Genomic DNA, 13,997 nt, shown 5'->3' with positions numbered 1-13,997 from the left:
AGAGCCTTGCCTGCCTGCCTTCCAGCAATGAGTGCTAGCCGGGACCCAGATTATATAGGAGATGGGAGTGACTAACAGTGAACAGCTGAGCCTTAATGCAGGAAACCTTCCAGGGGATCTCAACTGAGCAAATTAACCCCTGCACTGCAAAAATAAATTTTCACCTTTTAATATGAAGGTGAAGTGCTTCTAATCAGTGCAGGTAATGCATAGTGTCTGGTTCTCAGCCTATTAGTCACGTTCATAATGCATCCCATGTGAACACTCTTGTATACAAGACCCAATGTGCTGCGCTTGGCTGTACCCTGAAAAATAAAGTGCACAAAATACATATCAATATGTGAGGTATTGGTCAATATTTTGGCCAAGATATACAAGCTCGCAACCCAAGGTCAAGGGTCCTCACGCTTGCGAGTCCTATCACTAAATTTAGTAGCAGAGCCACAAAAAGAGGACTAAAAATATATTACCTACATGTGAACAGCGCCCTATGCAAGCCTCTATTGTGCGAATGTATACTAAGCAGTCACCCCCTCCATGAACTGGTAGGTTGTGAGTGGCTGTCTAGTATTTTGCATCTATGTTTTGCAACATCTTTGCTATATGGATTGGCTGCTCCCTGTAGTGCATTTGTTCAGAGACCTGGGCAGGTAAGCGGTGCTGCCCCTTTTTCAGCCACATAACACAAGCCCTCATATGTCTGTGGAAAAATCTAAAAAAAAAAAGTTATGGCTATTGGGCACAGGTGAGGAAGAGACACGTCTGGTTGGGAAGGGGCTAGAATAGAACAATCTCTTTTAACCCCCTTCTGACCTACGTCCGAGGTCAGAAGCCCCGCTTTGATGCAGGGCTCCGCGGTGAGCCCGCATCAAAGCCGGGACATGTCAGCTGTTTTGAACAGCTGACATGTGCCCGTAATAGGCGCGGGCAGAATCACGATCTGCCCGCACCTATTAACTAGTTAAATGCCGCTGTCAAACGCAGACAGCGGCATTTAACTACCGCTTCCGGCCGGGCGGCCGGAAATGACGTCATCGACGACCCCCGTCACATGAACGGGGGTCGGCGATGCGTCTGGATGGTAACCATAGAGGTCCTAGAGACCTCTATGGTTACTGATCACCGGTGGCTGTGAGCGCCACCCTGTGGTCGGCGCCCACAGCCCACCTCCATTTCTGCTACATAGCAGCGATCAGCAGATCGCTGCTATGTAGCAGAGGCGATCGAGTTGTGCCTGCTTCTAGCCTCCCATGGAGGCTATTGAAGCATGGCAAAAGTTAAAAAAAAAAAAAAAAGTTTAAAAAAATGTGAAAAAAAAAAAAAATATAAAAGTTTAAATCACCCCCCTTTCGCCCCAATCAAAATAAATCTATAAAAACAAAATCGCCCGATCTATCAATTAAAAAAAAGCATTAACCTGATCGCTAAACGGCGTAGCGAGAAAAAAATTCGAAACGCCAGAATTACGTTTTTTTGGTCGCCGCGACATTGCATTAAAATGCAATAACGGGCGATCAAAAGAACGTATCTGCACCAAAATGCTATCATTAAAAACGCCAGCTCGGCACGCAAAAAATAAGCCCTCAACCGACCCCAGATCACGAAAAATGGAGACGCTACGAGTATCGGAAAATGACACAAATTTTTTTTTTTTTTTTTTTTTAGCAAAGTTTGGAATTTTTTTTCACCACTTAGATAAAAAATAACCTAGTCATGTTAGGTGTCTATGAACTCGTAATGACCTGGAGAATCATAATGGCAGGTCAGTTTTAGCATTTAGTGAACCTAGCAAAAAAGCCAAACAAAAAACAAGTGTGGGATTGCACTTTTTTTGCAATTTCACCGCACTTGGAATTTTTTTCCCGTTTTCTAGTACACGACATGCTAAAACCAATGATGTCGTTCAAAAGTGCAACTCGTCCCGCAAAAAATAAGCCCTCACATGGCCAAATTGACGGAAAAATAAAAGAGTTATGGCTCTGGGAAGGAGGGGAGTGAAAAACGAACACGGAAAAACGAAAAATCCCAAGGTCATGAAGGGGTTAAAAGCCTGTATGTAGCTTCAGATTAGCAGTGAGAAGAACTGGCTCTCTACAGGATTGCTTCCATATGCTTGAAGTGTGTTTGCACTTTTACAAAACCTTTGACATTTCAGAGAAATTTGCCAGAAGTACTGATCAGTGTAGGTCCAGTAATTGAGACGATAAACAATCAATAAAAACATGAAAGGAAAATAAAAAAATAAATAAAAAAAATTGTAAACACTTTATTATACAACTATATGATTACAGGTGACAGGGAGAAAAAAGTGCATATGTGCTGTGCAAATGAGTGCTGGACAAACGGTACGAGTGAGGAGACTTATATGCTATGCATGCTTCTCTTGCAAATGAATTGTCTCTTCAGAGAGGAAGAGGACTAGAACTCTAGTTCTATCTATTGGAAGCAGCGGTCCTAAAAGTCAATATCGACTCTTTAACAAACCTTGAAATATGACTTAAAATAAAAGCCAAAGATTCTGGTTTGGCTTTTATCCTAAAGGTACCTTCACACATAACGATATTGTTAACGATATCGTTGCTTTTTGTGACGTAGCAACGATATCGTTAATGAAATCGTTATGTGTGACAGCGACCAACGATCAGGCCCCTGCTGGGAGATCGTTGGTCGCTGAATAAAGTCCAGCACTTTATTTCGTCGCTGGATCTCCTGCTGACATCGCTGGATCGGCGTGTGTGACACCGATCCAGCGATGTCTTCACTGGTAACCAGGGTAAACATCGGGTAACTAAGCGCAGGGCCGCGCTTAGTAACCCGATGTTTACCATGGTTACCATCCTAAAAGTAAAAAAATAACAAACACTACATACTTACAGCCGTCTGTCCTCCAGCGCTCTGCTCTGCACTCCTCCTGTACTGGCTGTGAGCGTCGGTCAGCCGGAAAGCAGAGCGGTGACGTCACCTCTCTGCTTTCCGGCCGCTGTGCTCACAGCCAGTACAGGAGGAGTGCAGAGAAGCAGAGCGCCGGGGACAGACAGCGACGCTGTAGCGATCCGGATCGTTGTCGATATCGCTGCAGCGTCGCTTAATGTGAAGGGGCCTTAAGTCATATTGCAAGGCTCGTTAAAGAGTCAATATTGACGTTTAGGATTGCTGCTTCCAACAGATGGCACTAGAGTTTTAGTCCTCGTTCTCTCTGAAGAGAAAATTTGCATATTTAAGACAGTGTTAACACATGCAACCATATTATTTTAGTTTTGTTATTTCTCCCATCAAAATGATTTCAGTTTATTTATCAATGGTTTTGAACAGATTATGGGTGACAATAAAAGTGGAAAAAGTTCAGAAAATATTCTTGATATGTTTTTTTTTTTCATTAAAAAACTGTGTATATATATATCTTAATTCTTATAGGCATGCTAATCATCTCATTATTTTCTTTTATATAGAATCTGCTTGTAACAGGTGCTGTTGATTGCAGTTTAAAAGGCTGGGATTTAAGGGCAATTCGTCAACCTGTCTTTGAACTCCATGGTCATACCTATGCTGTCAGACGTGTGAAAGTAAGTATTATAATGATGTTATACATTTATTGAGTTGTGCATTTTACGACCTTTCCATTCTGTCATGTGAATGTATGTATGTTGAAGATTTAAGCTATGTTCACATCACGTTTTATACATGTATCAGGGGCTCCATTGGGGCTTACATCTGAAGCCCTGAATAATGGGATTCTAGTGTATCTGCTATCGGGGCCTTTGGCTTTCATGAGGCATACAGAGTCACTTTTTGCTCTTTGGGGCATCATTTTTGGCAGTATCAGCCTATTTGAGGCAGTCGACAAAATGCATGCTACCAAGTTTTAATGCCAGCCTCAAATAGGCGGATACTGCTGAAAATATTGCCCAACAGTGCACACAGTGACTCCATCAGCTTCCTAGCAAACCGAAATAAATGGCCCAGATATGCCTGAATCCTGACTTCAGACATAAGTCCAGATAGAGCTACTGACGTGTGGATAAAATGTGATGTGAACATAATTTAATCAAAGAGGATGTGATCCATATGTACAGTGTGCCAAAAAGTTAGTGTAATAATCCAGTCTGTGTCACTAGATTCTCTTAACCCCTTCAAGTCGCGGCCCTTTTTCATTTTTGCGTGTTCGTTTTTCGCTTCCCTCGTTCCCAGAGCCATAACTTTTTTATTTTTCCGTCAATATGGTCATGTGAGGGCTTATTTTTTGCGGGACAAGTTGTACTTTTGAACGACACCATTGGTTTTACCATGTCTTTTACTAGAAAACGGGAAAAAAATTCCAAGTGCGGTGAAATTGCAAAAAAAGTGCAATCCCACACTTGTTTTTTGTTTGGCTTTTTTGCTAGGTTCACTAAATGCTAAAACTGATCTGCCATTATGATTCTCTAGGTCATTACGAGTTCATAGACACCTAACATGACTAGGTTATTTTTTATCTAAGTGGTGGAAAAAAATTCCCAACTTTGCTAAAAAAAAAAAAAGGGCCATTTTCCGATACCCGTAGCGTCTCCATTTTTCGTGATCTGGGGTCGGGTGAAAAAAACGTAATTCTGGCGTTTCGGATTTTTTTCTCGCTACGCCGTTTAGCGATCAGGTTAATGCTTTTTTTTAATTGATAGATCGGGCGATACCGAACACGGCGATACCAAATACGTGTAGGTTTGGTTTTTTTTTTATTGTTTTATTTAGGATGGGGCGAAAGGGGGGTGATTTAAACTTTTATATTTTTTATATTTTTTTCATATTTTTAAAAACATTTTTTTTTTACTTGTGCCATGCTTCAATAGCCTCCATGGGAGGCTAGAAGCTGGCATAGCCTGATCGGCTCTGCTACATAGCAGCGATGATCAGAGCGCTGCTATGTAGCAGAAATGCAGGTGTGCTGTGAGCGCCGACCACAGGAGGGCGCTCACAGCAGACCTGCATCAGTAACCATAGAGGTCTCAAGGACCTCTATGGTTACCTTCCTGATGCATCGCCGACCCCCGATCATGTGACGGGGGTCGGCGATGACGTCATATCCGGCCGCCCGGCCGGATGCGGTAGTTAAATGCCGCTGTCTGTGTTTGACAGCGGCATTTAACAGGTTAATAGCGGCGGGTGAATAGCGATTTCACCCGCCGCTATTGCGCGCACATGTCAGCTGTACAAAACAGCTGACATGTCGCAACTTTGATGTGGGCTCACCGCCGGAGCCCACATCAAAGGGGGATTCACGGCATGCGCAGTAGATGTACGGCGCATGTCGTGAAGGGGTTAAATAAAGAATATAATTTACAAGTTGCCAAATGGCAAATAGACCCTAACTAAAGATTCTAAGATACAATGTAACTTTTTTAAACTACTAGATGGTGGCTCGATTCTAACGCATCGGGTAATCTAGAATATGCATGTACAGTACAGACCAAAAGTTTGGACACACCTTCTCATTTAAAGATTTTTCTGTATTTTCATGACTATGAAAATTGTACATTCACACTGAAGGCATCAAAACTATGAATTAACACATGTGGAATTATATATTTAACAAAGTGTGAAACAACTGAAATTATGTCTTATAGTCTAGGTTCTTCAAAGCAGCCACCTTTTGCTTTGATGACTGCTTTGCACACTCTTGGCATTCTCTTGATGAGCTTCAAGATGTAGTCACCGGAATGGTCTTCCAACAATCTTGAAGGAGTTCCCAGAGATGCTTAGCACTTTCCCTTTTGCCTTCACTCTACAGTCCAGCTCACACCCAAACCATCTCGATTGGGTTCAGGTCTGGTGACTGTGGAGGCCAGGTCAACTTTCATAGCACCCCATCACTCTCCTTCTTGGTCAAATAGCCCTTACACAGCCTGGAGGTGTGTTTGAGGTCATTGTCCTGTTGAAAAATAAATGATGGTCCAACTAAACGCAAACCGGATGGAATAGCATGCCGCTGCAAGATGCTGTGGTAGCCATGCTGGTTCAGCATGCCTTCAATTTTGAATAAATCCCCAACAGTGTCACCAGCAAAGCACCCCCACACCATCACACCTCCTCCATGCTTCACGGTGGGAACCAGGCATGTAGAGTCCATCCGTTCACCTTTTCTGCGTCGCACAAAGACACTGTGGTTGGAACCAAAGATCTCAAATTTGGACTCATCAGACAAAAGCACAAATTTGCACTGGTCTAATGTCCATTCCTTGTGTTCTTTAGCCCAAATAAGTCTCTTCTGCTTGTTGCCTGTCCTTAGCAGTAGTTTCCTAGCAGCTATTTTACCATGAAGGCCTGCTGCACAAAGTCTCCTCTTAACAATTGTTGTAGTGATGTGTCTGCTGCTAGAACTCTGTGTGGCATTGACCTGGTCTCTAATCTGAGCTGCTGTTAACCTGCGATTTCTGAGGCTGGTTACTCGGATAAACTTATCCTCAGAAGCAGAGGTGACTCTTGGTCTTCCTTTCTTGAAGCTCATCAAGAGTGTGCAAAGCAGTCATCAAAGCAAAAGGTGGCTACTTTGAAGAACCTAGAATATAAGACATAATTTCAGTTGTTTCGCACTTTTTTATTAAGTATATAATTCCACATGTGTTCATTCATAGTTTTGATGCCTTCATTGTGAATGTACAATTTTCATAGTCATGAAAATACAGAAAAATCTTTAAATGAGAAGGTGTGTCCAAACTTTTGGTCTGTGCTGTATGTATGTACGTCGCGCTTAGCACAGCCACGTAGTATATAACACAGTCAGCCACGTAGTATAAAGCGCAGCCACGTAGTATATACCGCAGCCACGTAGTATATAGGACAGCCACGTAGTATAAAACTCAGCCACGTAGTATATAACAGACAACCACGTAGTATATAGCACAGCCCACAAAGTATATAGCACAGCCACGTAGTATATAGGACAGCCACGTAGTATATAGCAGCCACATAGTATATAGCAGCCACATAGTATATAGCACAGCTCACGTAACACAGACAGCCACGTAGTATATAACACAGCCCATGCAGTATATAGCTCAGCCCACACGGTATATAACACTGCCCACGTAGTATATAGCAGCCAGGCAGAATATAGCACAGCCCACGTAATATGTAGCACAGCCCACGTAATATGTAGCACAGCCCACGTAGTATATAACACTGCCCACATAGTATATAACACAGGCCACGCAGTATATAACACAGCCCACGCAGTATATAACACTGCGCACATAGTATATAGCAGCCAGGCAGTATATAACACAGTCCATGTAATATATAGCACAGCCCACGTAATATATAGCACAGCCCACGTAATATATAGCACAGCCCACGTAGTATATAGCACAGCCCACGTAGTATATAACAGGCTACGCAGTATATAACACAGCCCACGTAGTATATAACACAGCCCACATATTATATAACAGTGTGGGCACCATATCCCTGTTTAAGAAAAAAAAAAAAAAAAATATATATATATATATATATATACATACTCATCCTCCGGCGTCCAACGAAGCCTTCCCGATGCGCGCGATGCTGTCGACAGCTTCCTCTTCTCAGTGATGCATTGTGAAATTACCCAGATGACTTAGCGGTCTCGCGGGACCGCTAAGTCATCTGGGTAATTTCACAATGCATCACTGGGATCGGAAGCTGGCGGCAGCATCGCGCGCATCGGTGGACGTCGGAAGGTGAGAATAGCACAATTTTTATTTTTTTTTTACTATTTTTAACATAATATCTTTTTACTATTGATGCTGCATAGGTAGCATCAATAGTAAAAAGTTGGTCCGGGATGGGGCGGCACATTGGCACTGACTGGAGGGGAGTAGGGAGGGGGCACTGACTGGAGAAGAGTAGGGAGGGGCCAATTCGCGGTCGGAACAAGCCTGTCGCTGATTTTCACCAATCAGCGATGCGGGATTTCCATTACAGACAAACAGACAGACAGACAAACAGACGGAAGTGCCCCTTAGACGATTAATATAGATAGATAACAATAATAATGAGATTGTGCTAGTTTAAAATACATATTCTATATTAGATAGTAATGTCCCAACTTACTGTAATAGCCATTAGGGGCGAATGTAATTCCTCCTCTCACAATGAAATTGCTGCTCCAATTTCAAATGTCTGATGGCTATTATTCAGGGGTAAGTATTATACAATTATTCCCCTTTAGTTTATCTTATTTTTTTTTTTATAAGCAATCTCACATGCTCACATGGGGGTGGGTATTATGCAATTCCTTCCTTTTCGGTATTCTTAGTGATTAATTTATCTGGCTGATTAGGCATGGGGGGGGGGGGTGAATATTATTGTATATCTCCCTTCTGTTTAATATTTTTGAGCAGTTAGTCCATATTGGTGACATATGCCATAGAGTGGTCCTCAGCCACTAAGGCTAAAACAGCGCTGACATTAACAATTTAATGTCCATTTACTCTTGATAGGCCTCATTTGGGGAAATATTGAATAATATCGGCAACTTGTAAATTATATTGTTAAACCCTACACTGATTGTATTTTGAACAGTTTTGGATAACTCCTAAATAAAGAGACCTAAGGTGGCCAGAATAAGCACATGAAAAGAATTATTCTATATAAAAAATCAATTGCGATTTTTATTAATATATAAAAAGGTATCAGAAATAAAAAAATACATATAAAACAAATGCCTCCAATGTGAGGGACGCTAATGGCTAGGGATCCCATTAAACATACATTGTATGAAAAGAATCAATATCTCATTTCTAGATGTATATAGATGAGGCAGTATGTGGTATGTAAGTCTTATTGCTTTCATCCTACATTATACATATTAGAATGTGGAGTTTGACTTATACATACGTGTCTTAATGTTTGGAATTGCAGGCTGTCGGCATCTATTATTAATTACGAAGTCCCATTGTCCCTTCTTTTGGGAAAATCCATATATTTTGTATAGGATGCTGACTGCTATACATCCCCTATTAAACCACAGACACTTTATTTACTACTGCATATTGTTTGCGATATTCCACATTGGCAATATAGTGTAGGAAATAATACATATTGCCTCATCTACGTACATCTAGAAATGATGCAACTCGCAGTGTATATTTTCTTACAATGTATGTTTAATGGGATCCCTAGCCATTGACATCCCTCACATTGGAGTCATTTGTTTCATATTTATTTTTTGTTTGTGATAACCTTTTGTATATTAATAAAAATTGCAATTGATTTTTTATATAGAATAATTCTTTTTGTGTGCTTATTCTGGCCATTTTAAGTCTCTTTATTTAAGAGAACCTATTGACACAGAGTGGATTATTGTGATGTGAACATAAATTTAACCTAAGGCTAACACATGAAAACCAGGCATATTCAAAATAAAGTGTGTTCCATTATATTATGGGTAGCAGTAACTCGTGTGTGTGTATACAGCAGAGAATACCTTACAGCATAACTTTTAATCAAACCAAACAAAACCCACAATTGAGTATTAGATTAATTAGGTAAAACCAGATCAAACCCCCAAATCAGGTATCAGATTAATTAGATGAAAACTAAATCAAACTAAATCAAACCCCCTATTGGGTAACGGATAAGTAAAAACAGACACATACAAATACATAAATAACGTGTGGTTTCAAATGTAGGCAAACATGACATATAAAGTGGCCATGACGTAACCAGTGAAAGATAAAAAATTGGAAGGATCTCACCCTTGTCTTGAGAGACCTGTCGATGGAGGCACTGTATAGAAGAATGAGAGAAGAGTGAATGTATTACCCTTTTTTTCCCCTGATGTGTTCCATGTAAAGACTCATACCCTACCAAGGGCAATACCCAAGTAATGCCTAATATCAATCCCCCCCATACAACCTATACATTTCAGCCCTCTATTAGTGGCCTCTTCTGGGGAATATCGAAAGTGTTGGGGTAAGTATGAGATGGGTCACAAAGAATATGTGAGGCCATGCAGTGGCACTAGGCCGGATTTAGGGCATATAAGGCTGGCCCTCAGTAATGCCAGATTACCCCTATCCTGTGTATGACAGGGTCTCTAATGTCTATTCAACTTTTAAAGGGTCAGCATGTGACGTCAGCACCTTCAGCTGACCCCACCAATAGGAGATATAAGTAAAAATCCTGTTATACACCGCTCAAGTATGAGATGGGTCACAAAGAATATGTGAGGCCATGCAGTGGCACTAGGCCGGATTTAGGGCATATAAGGCTGGCCCTCAGTAATGCCAGATTACCCCTATCCTGTGTATGACAGGGTCTCTAATGTCTATTCAACTTTTAAAGGGTCAGCATGTGACGTCAGCACCTTCAGCTGACCCCACCAATAGGAGATATAAGTAAAAATCCTGTTATACACCGCTCAAAAAAAATAAAGGGAACACTAAAATACCAATAATATTTCAGTTACAAATCTTTATTCATTACATAGTGGAATGTGTTGAGAACAATAAAACATAAAAATGATCAATGTAAATCAAAATGAATATCCCATGTAGGTCTGGATTTGGAATGATACTCAAAATCAAAGTGGAAAATCAAATTACAGGCTGATTCAACTTCAGTGTAAATGCCTCAAGACAAGGAAATGATGTTCAGTTGTGTGTGTTGCCTTCTTCTGCCAGTATGACCTCCCTACAATGCCTGGGCATGCTCCTGATGAGCCGGAGGATGGTCTCCTGAGGGATCTCCTCCCAGACCTGGACTAAAGCATCCACCACCTGGACAGTCTGTGGTGCAACGTTACGTTGGTGGATGGTGCAAGATATGATGTCCCGGATGTGTTCAATCGAATTCAGGTCTGGGGAACAGGCGGGCCAGTCCATAGCTTAAATGCCTTCATCTTGCAGGAGCTGCTGACATACTCCAGCCACATGAGGTCTGGCATTGTCCTGCATTAGGAGGACCTAGAAACAACTGCACCAGCATATGGTCTCACAAGGGGTCTGAGGATCTCATCTCGGCACCTAATGGCAGTCAGGCTAACTCTGGTGAGCATATGGAGGGCTATGCGGCCCTCCCAAAGAAATGCCACCCCACCCCATTACTGACCCACTGCCAAACCGGTCTTGCTGAAGGATGTTGCAGGCAGCAGATCGCCCTCCACGGCGTCTCCAGACTCTGTCACATGTGCTCAGTGTGAACCTGCTTTCACCGGTAAGAGCACAGGGCGCCAGTGGCGAATTTGCCAATCCTGATGTAGTCGGTTTCTAACAGTTTGTGCAGACACATGCACATTTGTGGCCTGCGGGAGGTCATTTTGCATGGCTCTGACAGTGCTCCTCCTTGCACAAAGGTTGAGGTAGAAGTCCTGTACTGGCCTGTCTCCTGGTAGTGTCTCCAGCATCTGGACACTACGCTGACAGACACAGCAATCCTTCTTGCCACAGCTCGCATTGATGTGCCTGGATGAGCTGCACTACCTGAGCCGCTTGTGTGGGTTGTAGAGTCCGTCTCATGCTACCACGAGTGTGAAAGCACAACCAACATTCAAAAGTGACCAAAACATCAGCCAGAAAGCATTGGTACTGACATGTGGTATGTGGTCCCCACCTGCAGAACCACTCCTTTATTGAGTGTGTCTTGATAATTCCCAATAATTTCCATCTATTGTCTATTCCATTTGCACAACAGCATGTGAAATTGATTGTCAAACAGTGTTGCTTCCTAAGTGGACAGTTTTATTTCACAGAAGTTTGCTTTACCTGAAGTTTTATTCTGTTGTTTAACCCCTTCGCGCCATGCGCCTTACTAGTACTGCGCTGCCGGCACTGCATTTGTGCCAACAGCAGTACTAGTATGGCGCACCGATCACCGCGGTCTCGCGCTGAGCGCCGCGGTGATCGGGTGTGGGTGTCAGCTATATATGACAGCTGACACCCCGCAGCAATGCCCACGATCGGCGCTATCGCCGATCGCGGGCATTTAACCCCTCTGATGCCGCTGTCAGTAGTGACAGCGGCATAGAGGGGGATCGCGCAGGGACGGGGGCTCCCTGCGCTCTCCCACCGGAGCAACGCAATGAGATCGCGTTGCTCCGGTGACCCGGAAGGAGTCCCCGGATCCAAGATAGCCGCCGGACTCCTTCCGGGTCATGAAATGACCTGGCTAGCCGGCGCCTGCTGAGAGTTGCTGAGAGCAGGCGCTGGAAAGCCACCTAAACTTGCCTGTCAGATCTTTGATCTGACAGAGTGCTATGCACAGTGTCAGATCAACGATCTGATCTAATACAGAGGTGTTCCACCCTGGGACAATGGTAGAAAGTAAAAAAAAAAAAAAATAGAATGTATAAAAAAAAAATAAAAAAATCCCCAAATAAAAAAAAATAATTTTCCCAGTAAATCCATTTATTTATGTAAATTAAAAAAACAATAAAAGTGCACATATTTGGTATCGCCGCGTCCGTAACGACCCGCTCTATAAAACTATCCCACTAGTTAACCCCTTCAGTGAACACCGCAAAAAAAAACAAAAAAAACAAGGCAAGGCAAAAAACATTGCTTTGTTATCATGCAGGCGAACAAAAAGTGGAATAACACGCGATCAAAACGACGGATATAAATAACCATGGTACCGCTGAAAACGTCATCTTGTCCCGCAAAACAAAAAAGTTATAGCTCTCAGAATAAAGCGATGCAAAAACAATTATTTTTTTATATAAAATAGTTTTTATTGTGTAAAAGCGCCAAAACATAAAAAAAATTACATAAATGAGGCATCGCTGTAATCGTACTGACCTGAAGAATAAAACTGCTTTATCCATTTTACCACACGTGGAACGGTATAAAGGCCCCCCCTAAAAGAAATTCAGGAATTGCTGGTTTTTGTTCATTCCGCCTCCCAAAAATCGGAATAAAAAGCGATCAAAAAATGTCATCTGCCCGAAAATGTTAACAATAAAAACGTCAACTCGTCCCGCAAAAAACAAGATCTCACATGACTCTGTGGGCCAAAATATGGATAAATTATAGCTCTCAAAATGTGGTGATGCAAAAACTATTTTTTGCAATAAAAAGCGTCTTTTAGTGTGTGACAGCTGCCAACCCTAAAAATCCGCCAAAAAAACGCTATAAAAGTAAATCAAACCCCCCTTCATCACCCCCTTAGTTAGGGAAAAATAATAAAATGTAAAAAAATGTATTTATTTCCATTTTCCCATTAGTGTTAGGGCTAGGGTTAGGGTTGGGGTTGGGGTTAGGGTTGGGGTTAGGGTTTCAGTTAGAATTGGGGGTTTCTACTGTTTAGGCACATCAGGGGCTCTCCAAACGCGACATGGCGTCCGATCTCAATTCCAGCCAATTCTGCTTTGAAAAAGTAAAACAGTGCTCCTTCCCTTCCGAGTTCTCATGTGCGCCCAAACAGTGGTTCCCCCCAACATATGGGGTATCAGCGTTCTCAGGACAAGTTGGACAACAACTTTTGGGGTCCAATTTGTCCTGTTACCCTTGGGAAAATAAAAACATAGGGGATAAAATATCATTTTCGTGGAAAAAAAAATATTTTTTATTTTCACGGCTCTGCGTCATAAACTGTAGTGAAACACTTATTGGTTCAAAGCTCTCACAACACATCTAGATAAGTTCCTTGGGGGGTCTAGTTTCCAATATGGGGTCACTTGTGGTGGGTTTCTACTGTTTAGGTACATCAGGGGCTCTGCAAATGCAACATGACACCTGCAGACCATTCCATCTAAGTCTGCATTTCAAACGGTGCTCCTTCCCTTCCGAGCTCTGCCATGCACTCAAACGGTGGTTCCCCCCCACATATGGGGTATCAGCGTAGTCAGGACAAATTGGACAATAACATTTGTGGTCCAATTTCTCCTGTTACCCTTGGGAAAAAAAATTGCGGGCTAAAATATCATTTTGTGGAAAGAAAAAATGATTTTTTTAATTTTCACAATGCTACATTCTAAACTTTAGTGAAACAATTGGGGGTTAAAAGTGCTCACCACACATCTAGATAAGTTCCTTAGGGGGTCTTCTTTC

The 13,997-nt window shown here is 42.2% G+C and overlaps 1 protein-coding gene across 1 annotated transcript in view; it reads left to right on the top strand.

The window, feature by feature from the left end:
* PEX7 (peroxisomal biogenesis factor 7) overlaps nucleotides 1–13,997 on the top strand; it is a 282,390-nt gene that overhangs the window by 127,788 nt on the left and 140,605 nt on the right. Inside the window, exon 7 of the mRNA XM_069725962.1 lies at nucleotides 3,450–3,563. Within this exon, the coding sequence (XP_069582063.1) occupies nucleotides 3,450–3,563 (114 nt within the window). The remainder of the gene's footprint in view (nucleotides 1–3,449; nucleotides 3,564–13,997) is intronic.

This window comes from Ranitomeya imitator, chromosome 5 (assembly GCF_032444005.1).
Source record: "Ranitomeya imitator isolate aRanImi1 chromosome 5, aRanImi1.pri, whole genome shotgun sequence".
In the NCBI taxonomy this organism is placed as follows: domain Eukaryota; kingdom Metazoa; phylum Chordata; class Amphibia; order Anura; family Dendrobatidae; genus Ranitomeya; species Ranitomeya imitator.
This window is presented reverse-complemented; position numbering and strand designations above follow the sequence as displayed.